Consider the following 14,638-nt stretch of genomic DNA (forward strand, 5'->3'; position numbering starts at 1 on the left):
TCACTTACATTAGTATCATCTGGTAGGAACATATGGATATAGTTTCAGTTGTGACTTTTTACTATAGACTATCCTGCAGTCTAGTGTCCCTCTTCCATCCACTTTGCTTATAAAATACATCAGATAACATAAGTGTCGGGTAGGACAAAACAGGATGGAAATACCAGGTGAATGCAGAGAAGTCGGTCACAGTTTGTGATTCAGTTGCCAGGAGATTGAAAGGAAACTGTCTACTGCAGCATGTTGTAACTTAAGATAAAAAAGACAAAAGAAGCTACAAAGCTTAGAGAAAGCAAAAGAGACCGGGAAAGACTGAATATGGTGTTCATATCACTCACAAAAAAGACTGAGCCTTATAATACATGATCCAGGCACAAAAATCGGGATCCTCACCAGTTGATGATCTACGTAAAATAAAATGGAAATAATATCTAGACATCAGTGGCGGGCCGTCAGGGCCAGCAAGGTCTTCTCTGCTGGCCTAAACATCATCAGAATATATATTTTTTTCTAAATATATTTTCCCACAAATATGTATTCAATTATTTCCCAGAGTAAGAGTTATTCTCTTAATTTCATAGCGTTCCTCTTGGTTGCGCTGCTGCCAGCGCCAGGTTGAGATTTGGAGGGCTGGTCTTTATGTTAGATCTTTTATCCAATCATATTCAGCCATCGTGTGTTGCTAGGGGGCTCAAATCTGCCCTTAGGCCTTCAGAATCAACATTGCAGGTGCTGGTAGCTTCAAGTGAATGGGAATGACAATGTTGTGTCAACCAATCAGCTTTAGAGTTGGCTCCTCTAGGCCTTCTCGAAGGCCCCGGAACCGGCACAGGAGCCAGCTAGCAGGCGGAGTGCTGCACGTCTTTTGATTGGATTACCAATATTGAGAGGCGGGTCCTATGGGCAGGTAGATGCAAAACCTCAGAACTAGGAAACTGAGTTTGATAAAGGAATTAATTCGCGGACTACAAAGCTGTTTTTTCAACCCACAATGGCGGAAGGAGGAGAAGATGTCGATTTGGTCGAGCATATACTTGAAATCTGCTTTGGGTGCGACAATGCCCTGTTTAGTGAACAAACGAGTGCAAGTGAATTTTTTCTTCTTCTTTTTCTCCGTCATGATGCGCGCATTCTGCAGCGCGCGAGACGGAGAGCCGAGAGAAATGACATGCTGTTGTGTAGATACGATCAACATCAGACGGCTGTTTAGTTTAATAAATGAACAAAGACGTGTTATCGAGAAAATGACGCCGCGATCGACGTATTGAGCAGCCCTGGTCAAGAGCCATGGCATCATAATGATAGTAATAAGAGGTGGATTAATTCGGGTGGGACTGTGTAGGACCTCACTGAAGGCCCAGGCCCCAGGCCCACGGCCCGCCACTGCTAGACATACACACACAGGGGAGGGGAAGTCATTGGCTGTGTCTACTACCGCACACTTGAGCACTGACTTTCAGTGCTTAGGGCGCCACACTGACAAAACCATCAGAATTCAGTGCACTGAAAGTACCGGATGGCGCACTGCAAACGGGCATAAAATGCAGTGTAAAACGATGGACACGACTGGCCCTAAACGGGCGCCATCTTGGCTACCTAGCGGAAGAGGAGGAGCCCTTTCGCCAGCTTTTCATTTTATTTCTAAAACAATGGCGGACGAGATGCTACGGTAGCACAAGCGGTCGACCACGGAGGCTCCTGCCGCGATGGTGGAGGTATCGCAGTTTCCACATGGGGTGGAGAAAGGGGTAAACAAGGGACAAAAAGAGGGCAAGAAGTGCATTCATTTTGTCAGTTTAAGTTTCGCGGGTATCGCAAGCAGATTTGCGTACGTCACTCCCGGCTTAATTTCGCGGGTGCCGTGAACAGATTTGCGTCCGTCACTTCCGCCAAGTGGTTTACGTAAGTGTTCCATTTGATACAGCACTTATCAGCGACGGAGTGCACTTCAGATGTCAGTGCACTGTATTGCAGTGTACTTCGTAAAGTGTCCGGTCGTAGACACAGCCATTGTGTCGGAGAAGTTATTTCAAATGGCGCACTCCAAAAAGGGAAATGTGCACAGTGAGACCAAAGCCTTTAATTGAGAATGAACAGACTTTTTTAAATGTAATGTACATTCTTCCCATGAGCATCACAAAAACCAATGTGTCACATATGTTCAGATCTCGTGATGATTATTAAATTATAAATCGTTGACGTGAAATTCCACGACGAGACAAAGCACAAATCTTCTGAGCAAACGTACCCACCCAAATCCGATTTGGAGGCACAGTAAAAGTGGCCAATTTGATCAGAATACTAAAACAGTAATTCACTGCTCAAACAATGATTTGAACAGAGAAAAAAAAGAGCTGAAACAAATGGTTTTGTGAACCACAGATATAGTTCCTGCACACTACTTTCTCTTTTTAGAATTTGAGAATAATAGAGATATCGTGGCTATATTTTGATTGACATCACTCCAGGTTCACCCTGGGCTGGTCGCCAGTCGATCGCAGGTCACATATATAGACGGACAGCCTTTCACGCAATTTAGAGTCCATGTCTCTGGACTGTGGGAGAAAGCCAGACAACCCGGAGGGAACCCCACGCTGCGAAACTGCAAACACCACACAGCTTCCACACAGAAGGTGTGCCCAAACCGGGATCCGAACCCAGGCCCCTCCTGCTGTGAGGTCACATGTTTCAAAAGCTTTCAGTTATGTATTTGATTTGTCTTTAATCCAGCCCGTATTTGACTTGAAATGAGGGAAGAACACTCTTTTATTATTTGTGTATGTATTGTTTATGATTTATCCAGTAAATTTGAAAAAAGACAAGACATAATGTTGAGGTATTATTTCTTAATTTGCTTTGCCAGTCAGTTGTTGACTACGTACACAAGCTGATACATCTGCTTGGCAACTTCAATACATATGGCACTAAATCATAGTGCAAGTTAGACATTGTTGTGATGTTCTGGATTTTTGCATGAGTAAAACTCTCTAACTGGACTTCGCTCGATTTTAATTGAATACTCCTGCACTATATAGTGCCTCAAACCTTACGACATATGGAAAAAAAGGGTTGTGTTCATAGCATGGCATTTAAAATACGTGTGTTAGAATTGCAGTCTTACAACACACATCTGTCAGTGATGATACAAAAGAATGATTGGTAAGTGCCTACTATCTAAATGTTCTGCTCATTATCGAGTACACCGCACAGGATCTGTTCGATATGGAGCAGGGAAGCAGTGAATGGGGGAGTAATTCCAGACATTGCCATATTCGAAAGCCTGCTCACAAATGATAAACAAGCAAAGCTTGTTAGGAGTGTAAATATAATCCAAACCAACTGGGGGGAAAAAAACCTCGGGATGTATTTTTTTGTGAATAAGGAAGCACATGTTTACACCCAGCAGTTATTCATGACTGGAAATACAAGTATACCAGAATTAACTCAGTGTGATGTTGGAGTCAAGTAAAAGTCAGAGTAAGGATGTACAAGAATACTGAGGTAATGAAGCAGATGTAAGGATGTTCTGAAACTGGGCACTTCGCAAATGATGGGAAACAGGCTTCCGGACGCGCGTGAATTAAGTTAACAACATTTAATGGCAGGAAGTGTAAAACAAATATTCAAGGCCTCACGATCGTGGTCTTCATCGGCTCCTCCGCTCACGAGGTCCCAGTGGAAGAAGAACGCTATTTCTAGCCTTCCGGCGTCGGGGTACCTGTGGAAGAGAACGCTATCTCTAATCCACCAAGTCTTAGACTCAAAATCAGCCAATCCTCACTCTCAAAGGTGAGTCCAGCCTTTAACACCTAGTGATTGGTTCAAAGTCCCGCTAGAACAATGGAGGGGTCGAATGTCATGAACCCCAGGTCAAAACGTCATTTTCGCTAAACAAGTATTTTCACAATAAAAGTCCCGTCTATTATTGTCTGCATTAAAGTCACTTTCACAATAAAAGTCCCGTCTTGTTATTGTAAGTCACTTCACGGAATTCAACCGGCTTCGTCAATCTATAATACTAACATAGTCACTCTCATGCAACATACATTAATTCTTGCCATTTACATTTGCATAGAGTAAACATTACCCCTATGCTTCATAATACATTAATAACAATATCAATATTCTCCCTAATATTTTCTATTATAATATTTCTATATGTATTAATTTAAAGCATAAGACCTCTGCACATGTTATCAAAATAAACTATTACAACCTAACACAGAGAACATAGAATGGTTGCAGATGAAAGAGTGTTACGATCTCAGACACTTAGGAAGTAGGACCCAATTGCACGACCCGGGAGACAGAGATAAAGTATTTGTAAGTACTTTATTTTTCGGTTCTGCAGTGAACAAAATGAAAGCGCTCACGTAGTGAGGGATCAAAAACTTTTCAAGAGCACAAAATAACCCGACCTGATCATGGCAAAAGACAAGACGAACTGACAAGGAACACTGGGAGACAGGGGAATTTAAGCACATGGTAACAAGACACAGGTGGGACCAATCAGGGGCGGGGCTGACACTGATGAGCATAGGAGACAGGTGTGATGACAGGTGAAAACAATCAGGAAGCCTGGAATGAGAGAAAGCGAACATAAATGACCTGAACCTCTCTAGCATATCTGTCGGTGCACAACAAAGAGGAGCCCTTGTGTAAGATACAGTCAGATGTGTTTCGTGCTTTGTCTTCATGCCTGATGCATACCTACTTTCTGGAGAAGATTCTACAACGCGCGACATGCTTTGTCACAGCGTTTGTTCATCAAACATCATGGAGATGAGAGCCCTCTCAAGGCAGCTGAGTGGCCCTTCTTCACGTAGCCATGTGGGTTGGATCGTTAATGTGAGTAATTAAAGCATGGGTAATTTTAGTCCACCATACAGCGATGCAATTACAAGTTTTTCCTCCCCAAACCCTCTGCTGTTATTGTTGCTTGTTGCCAACCCCAACAAACAAAAACATTTACCATTGTTTCCTGTTTTGCACTGACGTTATGTGTTTGTCTTCCCTGCTGAGATTAAAACACACACAGTAAATTCCCCAGTGTTAAATATTCAGTGTCAACGTATTGACTCTTTCAGAGTTATCACAACACGAGCAAGAGTAAATAGCCCCCAGTGTTGGTGTAAATATTCAGAGATACACATGTTTGTGTAAAATATACAGTGTTAAAATGAATTGACTCTTGTCAGAGACCATAATAACTGGAGCAAGAGTAAAAACCCCATGTTGATGACAACGTTCACTGTTACTCTGGAACGCTCCGCCCCCTGTGTGGACAGCTCCGCCCCCTCCTTCTTCTTTCATATTGAGTTTCATCACGCACATTTTAATCCTAGAAAGAATTTCGCTAAATTACCTATAGCTGTGTCTACAGTGTATGAATATAACATAAAAATGTCAGCTAAATGAAATGTAGTGAAAAGTAACACTGAACATAGTGATAACATTTCGGTCTTTCTTAACCCAACTCTGGTAAGAGTTATTATTCTACACTAAGAAGTGTCAAATTTGACACTCGGACTAGTGTTAATCAAAATTAACACTTCTCAGTGCAGTGGAGAGTAAAATAAAAACTCTTAACTAAGAAATGTTAACACTATGTTCAGTGTTACTTTAACACTCTAAAGATAAGGGACCATATGTTCACTGCATGGCTGAGTGTTAAAATGTACTATTTATGTGTTAAATTGACTTGATTGGAGTCTTGATTGGAGCCTATTTTGTTAAACTTTAATTCATGTTTCAAACTAATTTGTTTCATCTACAGCAGGGTAGGAAATTGTAGTTGTTTCAGCCTTTTTAGCAATTCAACTTTGCCATTGTTATTATCTTAAAACCGCAACACAGCATGTGCAAACAAACCTTATTACCCCTGAATAACTGTTCTTTTGTTTGATTATAGCTGATCACTGAAACTGTAAAAATAAAACATACAAATCATGATATGCAAAGTAATTATGTGTAGAGCATTGCACCAACAATTTCGGATAACAAGAGCTATTTGATTGTTAAATGTTAATGTATGCTGTACCTGATTTCCGTATTAATCAGTCTGTGAAGCAGAAAAAACAAAGCTCCATACCAAGACATCTGGATCCTAGAAAGCATAACACTTTTACTTTTAAGATATTTTGATAGAGCGGCAATATATTTGTTGTCTCCTGTGTGAATAGAGGAGACTTCACCTTCACATCAGCTTTGTGATTTCGACAGTTTCTTTTGTGTTTCAATGTTTTGCGAGTGTGATGTGAATTTAAATGGGATGTGTACAAAGACTCGCCTGTCGGGGAGAGGATGATCCAGACTGACTGAGAGATGATTTAAGTCTGTTGCAAACCATTGCCTTTTGAATCTGCCCTTAACCCTTGTGTTGCCTTAGGGTCATTTTGACCCGAATCAATATTACACCCTCCCCCCGCCTTTGGGTCATTTTGACCCGATTCAATGTTTCACCCTCCTGTTACCTTTATATTTACTAACATATTTTACCCTTTGGGTTCAATTTGACGCCAGCAATTAAAACCTCCAGAAAATTATTTGAATTAATATTGTTTTCCAAGTTTAAGTGTGAGGCACTTTATGTTTGTTTGTTGACTACCGAAAGAACACCGACATTGAATGGGGTCAAATTAATCCTAAGGCGGGGGGAGGGTGTAATATTGATTAGGGTCAAAATGACCCTAAGGCAACACAAGGGTTAAATCACAGACACACACCCACAGACACACACACACACACAGACATACACACACACACACACATCCGTACTTTGTCCTTGATTGGCTGGACTCAGAGACTCAGATTTCATTTGAATTGATTCATCCTAGGTTCTGTGGCCACAACACTAATCTGCTTTCCAGAAACAACTAGTGTGTTGCCATAAATAAGAATCAGGCCAGAGCAAGACAATACAGCATACAATAGAGTAGGGTGGAGGCAATTCTCAAACACCATCAATGCCATCGCCGTCCCCAACGTCATTAATTACAAAAATGTTGATTTGCATAGTGTCCATTGGCACGTCATAAAAATAGCTGCGCCATGTCAAAACATACAAAACACATGGGCGCATATAGTACGGCGAAGTCCAATAGCTTGTCAAGCTATGTAGGGGCTTTAACTTCCAAAGATCTGAAATAAGAGCCTTTTGGTCCATTACTGACGCAGAAAGTCACAAGTTCACTCGTTAAACTGAAACACCTGCTGTTCTGAAACAGCCGCGATCCTGTTGGAATTCTGTAGAGCTTGAGTCCCACTTTTGTAATATCAACAACCATACATAAAAAAACTGCACATGAATTCTTTTTGATGACGTTGGCTTTCGAAGGGTCTATAGCACCCACTGCCTAATTCACACTGTCAAGACTGACACCATGGAATACATTCGCAAACCATGTCAGACTTGTTTTTATTCCAGCCTTTTATACTGGAAGTAAGCCACTGTGTGGGTATTCAAGGGAGAACTACATATAGACTGCGTGTCTCAGTGGACACGACTGCTGTGTTGTGCTCAATGTATTGCCACAGGTCAAAACATCATTTTTCTTTGTGTGGTGCTTAATGTGAGCGCATGAGGACAAAAGGCCTCTCCTCCAAGGAAGCTAAATAATTTGGTGTGTTTTTTTTCTCCCCCACTGATGTAGCTCAGTCCATTCGGAGTGGAGTGAGAAAAAGAGAGAAGGGGAAATCAATAAGAAAGATTCCTATTTGATGTCTGTTTGAAATGTGAACAATTGTGTTTCACAGTGAAGAACATTATTTGGTATTTCTTTTCTACTAAATATGTATCCACTCCCAAACTAAGACAATACATAGAAATCTGCACAATATGTATATATTATTTGTGTGTGTGTGTGTGTGTGTGTGTATGTGTGTCCTGATGTTGAACATGAAAATATGCATCACTCCAACTTCATAAAAATACAAAGTTTAAAGGTGGCAATCAATAACTTACTGGCAAACGCACTAGATAGCTGTTGCATCATGGTGCCACGGTGTCCCATAACAGTATGAATGTGTGCAATTAAAAGTGTGACACTTACAAATTAGCCCTTGACAAATTTATTTTTCCAGCATTCATGAAAGACTGTATATCTAAAACCAATGTCTGATAATGAAGTCACATAAATGTTTGTTAAATGCATAAGAAATCTTAAGGGCAGCCACCTTCAAATGTATTGCGGGCCGATTTGACATATTGTCACTATACGCTATAAAGATAAAAGTAATTGTTATACTATGCATGTACATTGTAGATATATAATCAATAACCATATTCAGTATTAGATCTCCAGATATTTGTGTTGCATGCATTGTATTGACTGTTGTATTTTCATGTGATACAGAGCCAGCCCTTGAATGCCCCCAGAACAGTCAAACTAAAATTGTTTTTCATTCTTTCTTTTATACATGAGTTAAGAATAATTTTTGAAACTGAAATTGAACTTTTGCCTCGGGGCATGAGCTGTCTTGAGTCTTTCCTCCCCAGTGCACCTGAGCTCTGTCGCCTGGTTCAACAATTCCCCATATCACAGTGCAAGTCAGTCTAGCAAGACTGTCTGGATGTTTCTGTCTCGTTGGTTTCAGAGTACATTGGGTCACTCAAATGAGATGTGCTCACTCTGTAAATCATCCATCTGTTGGCTTTCTGATTGACTTCTCTATCACATCTGCAGTAGTTCAAACATCACTGAACACATTTCATCAATGCCTGTCAGGCATAATGACCACCTGGACTCGAGCGTGAACCGATTCCATTTTGGTGGACAAAGCCACCGTGACCTCACAAAACAAATGTTTTGACCATAACTCCAGAAAGTATTTGCTGATTATGATCATTTCACACACCTTTCTAATACAATAAAATGATGAAGTGATGACACACATTTTGATCTCAATGAAAACATGTTCTGAACTGAAACATTTGATTGTGGCTCATAAATGTTACACAGTCCCTTTGCCCTGAGCTGTTTGCAAGGTGTGGGTAGCCATTGATGCCAAGTGAGGTGGACAGAAACCCACGTCGGGACGAGGGTTGGGCAACGTAACCAAAGCCTAAGTTTTGTATTGGAACATTATTGCATGTCATGTGCACACGCACACATAGGACACAAAGTAGTACATTCAATGCTGAGAACTTTAAATTATAGTTCGGTTGGTAGAAGAATGCAAAATCCTTTCCCCCTGATTGTTGAAAACAACAAAAGTCAATTGCCATGTCATGAGTTATGTACAGTTATGTAATGTGCTTTACAAGAATAATTAGCTGTTTTTAGTTCATACTCCAGACTACCATGGCTTCATGACTTAACAGTCTGAACAAGTCTTTGGTACTAACAGATGCTGATGAATTGGATCATTTAAATCATTGCAGAACTGGTCATATGTAGTTATGTACTGTTCCTCAAGCAATGTTGGCAACATTTTGAATTCTGTACATGGTGATTCAATAACTGCTCGTGTCCCAGATCCAACTAGCTCATCCCCCTCCTGTTGATTTCCACCTGCTTTAAAGGATGCGTTTAGGGATTTTACTTCTTCTGGTAACCATACCTCTTTTCTAACCGAGCCACATTCAGTAAATACAGTATTCTTTAGCGTGGGTATAATATCAGAATGTCTTGTGAAAGGCAAATTGGAAAATTACTTGCCAAGGAGGTACTAATACTGCAAAAAAACAACACTGCAGGACAAATTCAATAAGTGCAATAACAAAATTGACCACTTTTTAAATTGCCATCTATGTGTTGATGTTTATTACCTTCGCATTGAAAATGCCGGAAGGTTATGTTTTGATCGCCGTGTATTTATTTATTTATTTATTTGTATGCGTGTTATTCGCAAAACTCAAAAAGTATTGAACCGAATCGCATGAAATTTGGTGGGATGATTGTATATTATCCGGGGACCAGTTGATTAGATTTTGGGATCGATCGGGTCAAAGGTCAAAGGTCATGAACAGGTCAAAATCTTTCGCAGAACTCAAAAAGTATTGAACCGAATCGCATGAAATTTGTTGGGATGATTGTTTATTATCCGGGGACCAGTTGATTAGATTTTGGGATCGATCGGGTCAAAGGTCAAGGTCAAAGGTCATGAACAGGTCAAAATGTTCTTGAATCGCATGAAATTTGGTGGGATGATTGGTTATTATCCGGGGACCATTTGATTAGATTTTGGGATCAATCGGGTCAAAGGTCAAGGTCAAGGTCATGGAAAGGTCAAACTCTTTTTTTACCATAGCACGATACATTTTTGTCCAATTGGCATGCAACTAATGCCAAAATGTTCATAATTCAATGCCCAATCTTGTGATATGCGAAGGTATGCACTCTACCGAGTGCCCATTCTAGTTATCTATATTGTTACCTTCGCATTGAAAATGCCGGAAGGTTATGTTTTGATCGCCGTGTATTTATTTATTTATTTATTTGTATGCGTGTTATTCGCAAAACTCAAAAAATATTGAACCGAATCGCATGCAATTTGGTGGGATGATTGTTTATTATCCGGGGACCAGTTGATTAGATTTTGGGATCGATCGGGTTAAAGGTCAAGGTCAAAGGTCATGAACAGGTCAAAATATTTCGCAGAACTCAAAAAGTATTGAACCGAATCGCATGAAATTTGGTGGGATGATTGTTTATTATCCGGGGACCAGTTGATTAGATTTTGGGATCGATCGGGTCAAAGGTCATGAACAGGTCAAATCTTCTTGAATCACATGGAATTTGGTGGGATGATTGTTTATTATCCGGGGACCATTTGATTAGATTTTGGGATCAATCAGGTCAAAGGTCAAGGTCAAGGTCATGGAAAGGTCAACATCTTTTTTTTTACCATAGCACGATACATTTTTGTCCAATTGGCATGCAACTAATGCCAAAATGTTCATAATTCAATGCCCAATCTTGTGATATGCGAAGGTATGCGCTCTACCGAGTGCCCGTTCTAGTTTATATTGTTTATGGACAGACTGATGCCCATTTGCTCCATTACACCAAACATAGCAAAAAGGTGTTTTTTTCAACAGACACGTCTTCTATAAAGCTTCCAGTCTAAACTCTTGTACACTTTTTTAAATAGCTTCTGGAAATGTGTGTTGGATAGCAGAACCAAGCTGGAGGGAAAAACACGTCTTTTCTGATGTACTGTTTGTACTGTACTAGTGTGTTATTTGTTGGCCTTGAATGCGGTCTTGGTACTCTACCAACTGTACTTACTTACCCCCGAGCCAACCTATTGAATTAGTGTTGTTTATGTTACTGCTCAGTTTAATGACCCAGATATGATTTTTGCATCTGTTCATTTGAGTTTAGCCTGGTATTAGAATAGCATCTGGTCCATTACTACGTGAATATTTTTAGCAGTTAACATTAATTGGCTTGTGAATACACTCGGCTCACAGCTTATTTCCTATAGCTAAAACCAACTATTGTGTTCCACTGAGAGTTGTTACTAATATTAAGTGAGAAAAAAGATAGAAACGTCTCTGTTGGTGTTGCTACTCACCTGAGTTTGACCCGCTATAAACCCGACTTCCCCGATGTGGAAGGAGAGAAACCGAAAGATGTTGTCTGCAATCAAGTATCCCAATGTAACTTTTCCAAATTCAGTCCAACTATTTGACGTCGCACCATCCGCCTACTTATACCAGGTCAATTGCATAATCGTTCAGGTGCATTCATGGTATCTCAACAATAATACGTGAGATATTGTTTAGATAAGTCAATAAACTTATCACACAGAAAGGACCAGGGCAAAGATTTAAATGCAGGAACCATCATCGGTGAAAAGATAATGATATGCCCTTCACCCATTGTCTGTTTATTGCATTGTAGAAAGATATTAATGGTCATGCAAAGTTAATGTATCCATTACACTGCATTGTGGATGTTGTCTTTCACACTTACAGTACACCACAATCACTAACACATAAACTGTTTTCGCCTCGCACTTTTTCTGTGTGTCAATCACACTTCTGTACACTTCCTTGACTTTGTGATGTCATCAGACTGGGAGGACCCGGGGTGGACTGCTACTGTCAGCATGAGAGCGGAGCAGCTGTCCTCCAGCTACAGTTCCTCATCAATGAGGTAAGACAAACGCCATTTCAATGCTTTTAGAGATCTGTGAGTTTTAAAGCTGTTTTTGTTACACTTTGAACTGTCACAGCCGGGTGACGGCCAGAAAGCACCAAGGATTCGCCAACAACGAGGTATTCGGGAACATGCTTTATTCACATCCAGCAGACCGCACAACGGCACCTCTACTCACTCTCCTTTCCTTCCACTCTTTGTTGCTCTTATATGGGTTCAGCGTCAGTTGCTGGCTGATTGCCAATCAGCCAGAGCAGCTGACTGATTACCAACCAGCCAGCAGCCAAGACCAATTAGAGCTAGCTGCCACAGTCCTTGTTTTACTTTTTTTTTTAAATAACGCCACATTGAGTTGAATTGAGATTGTTACAATTATTTCTGGTTACTGTTAGAGTTTTTACAGTGTTAATGGAATTTAACAGAACATGTATACAGAACATATAACATAAGTAAATCAAGAAATGTAAGTGATTGGCAGAAATATTAGATTGCTGAAACCAAGTCATATATCAGAGGAAAAGATATCGGTTCACCCTTCAGGTGTGGGGAAATAAAATGGAGCACCTTTGGTCATGTGTTGATTGCAGGAATTATTAATTAAATTTTACACTGTTATCATATCCATTCAAGAGAAGTAGTATAATAGTTATATTTTAATTTTATTTTCATGGCTTATTCTTTTCATGGCTTATCATCAAGCTGCTGTGATGTTAATATGCACAGCAGCTTGATTCTTGCCATGTCAAGCGAGAATTGTGGGATCACATATCGCACGTCTTGACAGGCTTCAAGCGATGCGTTCATGCCCAGTGAGCCGGAGAACAAACTGCAATGAGCGACCGGCTACGTGCGGGTCTGATGTGTGTGGGAAGAGATACAGACAGGTGACTGCTGGTTCAAAACAATGGCGCCTCTCAAAGAGGACAGCGTGGATGCTTCAACAGCGTTGGCTGTCAGAACTGGAGAACATTTATCATTGACAGAAGAACAAAGAACAGAACTGCAGGATTTTCACCGTGGAAAAATGCATGTTGCTCTTCTCCCAACTCGCTTTCTCGAGAGTTTGATTGACAGATGCCTCTTGCATCACCTGCCAAGTATTTTTTTAAGCCCTTTACTGAGCGGTTTCTCAGATGACTGTGTAACAAACCATCTGTTAGAACCACTATATAATTACATTTATATTAAAGCATCATGTCCATGTGATCAGGCTTTCAGGAAATGCTTTCCTCTCTTTCTTTCAAACAATTACCCCTCACTGCTTGTTCGTCTACTGACCGTCCGGTACTGTGTGGGTTGACACACGGCAGTGGCAGTAAAAACTGTTTTTGTATTGGTCACGAAAACTGCCTTTTTGTAAGTTAAAGAGGATCACAAAGCTGTCTCTCTCTCTCTTTGTGTTTCATGTTCTCGTCTCTCCTGCATGCTGCCGTAATCTACACACTCTTCCTGCCTCTCAGCTTTTTTTCTTTTGAAGCCCACTGGCTCTTTGAGCCCACTTCTCCATCACTCATTGGCCCACTCGTGATGGGTATGAGGTACATGGACGTGGGTGGGGCTGAAGAGGGGTGTGCGTGTGCTGGTGTGACAGGTATTGACTTTGTATACATCTATTATGAGCACGCATATTACATCGCTTATTTTGACCTATTACAATTGTGTTTCTAATCATAGTCTGTGTAATCTGCATAGGGAGGAAGTCGAGGTTGATGGTTCGGTAAAACATGCACAGGACTTTCAACCAGGAGACTGTGTTTGTGTCCTCGGTGTGATACTTATTTGAAGCCAAACCATGATATTTTTACTAAGGCTGGACTCAAATATTCTATTATTCTATTATTGTTTGCTGAATCGGTGTTTGGGTTGATATTTTTTTTTTTTCAACCCCCCGATTTAAAAACAACCATTAAATACACCATACCTTTTTGGAAAATGCTTTGTATCAATAACAAGTAACAATGTGAGAACAACAAGACTAATAGAATCCTCAAAAACGAATGATGAAACGGAAAAACACGTGATGCAGCTCAATGCTGTCCATCAGCCGAGACTGGAGAAAATGTCTGCGAGAGTCCTTCCCGAGTTATGTGACGGAGACGAGCCACGCTGGAGCCTTCGTCGCGGTTCATTACGTCGGAGCCCGAACCACACGGGGCTCGGGCCAAAAGGGACGAGCGGAAGCTTCACATTCCACACACAGGCGTGCAGTTGTGCTCTGCTGTCGAGGCAGCGCGTGATGCCCGGGGAGACGCTGTGGCTTTAGGGGTATAGGGGGCTTACAGACTTGCGCACACACAGAGGAATGAGATGCTGGAGTGCAGACAGGCCTGTGTGCGCCGTCTAAAAACTGCACTCGTCGACTAATCATGAATGTATTTCGTTCTAAAAAAAAAAAAATGGTTGAGAGTGTGTGACCCAGGAATTGTGCTGCTTTAATGACAGTTCCTCCGTTCACAGAAGTTCCCATGCGGGCTGCAGGTTGTCAGGCTTTCATTAAAGCATTTAGTTTTAACTAGAAAGTAAAAGGAGAG

General features: G+C 40.9%; 1 protein-coding gene across 1 annotated transcript in view; it reads left to right on the forward strand.

Moving 5' to 3' along the window:
* stxbp5l (syntaxin binding protein 5L) overlaps window positions 1-14,638 on the forward strand; it is a 135,736-nt gene that overhangs the window by 42,608 nt on the left and 78,490 nt on the right. The window contains exon 3 of the mRNA XM_056438653.1: window positions 12,023-12,104. Coding sequence (XP_056294628.1) covers window positions 12,023-12,104 — 82 coding nt within the window. The remainder of the gene's footprint in view (window positions 1-12,022; window positions 12,105-14,638) is intronic.

The sequence above is a fragment of the Pseudoliparis swirei genome, chromosome 2 (assembly GCF_029220125.1).
Source record: "Pseudoliparis swirei isolate HS2019 ecotype Mariana Trench chromosome 2, NWPU_hadal_v1, whole genome shotgun sequence".
Classification (NCBI taxonomy): domain Eukaryota; kingdom Metazoa; phylum Chordata; class Actinopteri; order Perciformes; family Liparidae; genus Pseudoliparis; species Pseudoliparis swirei.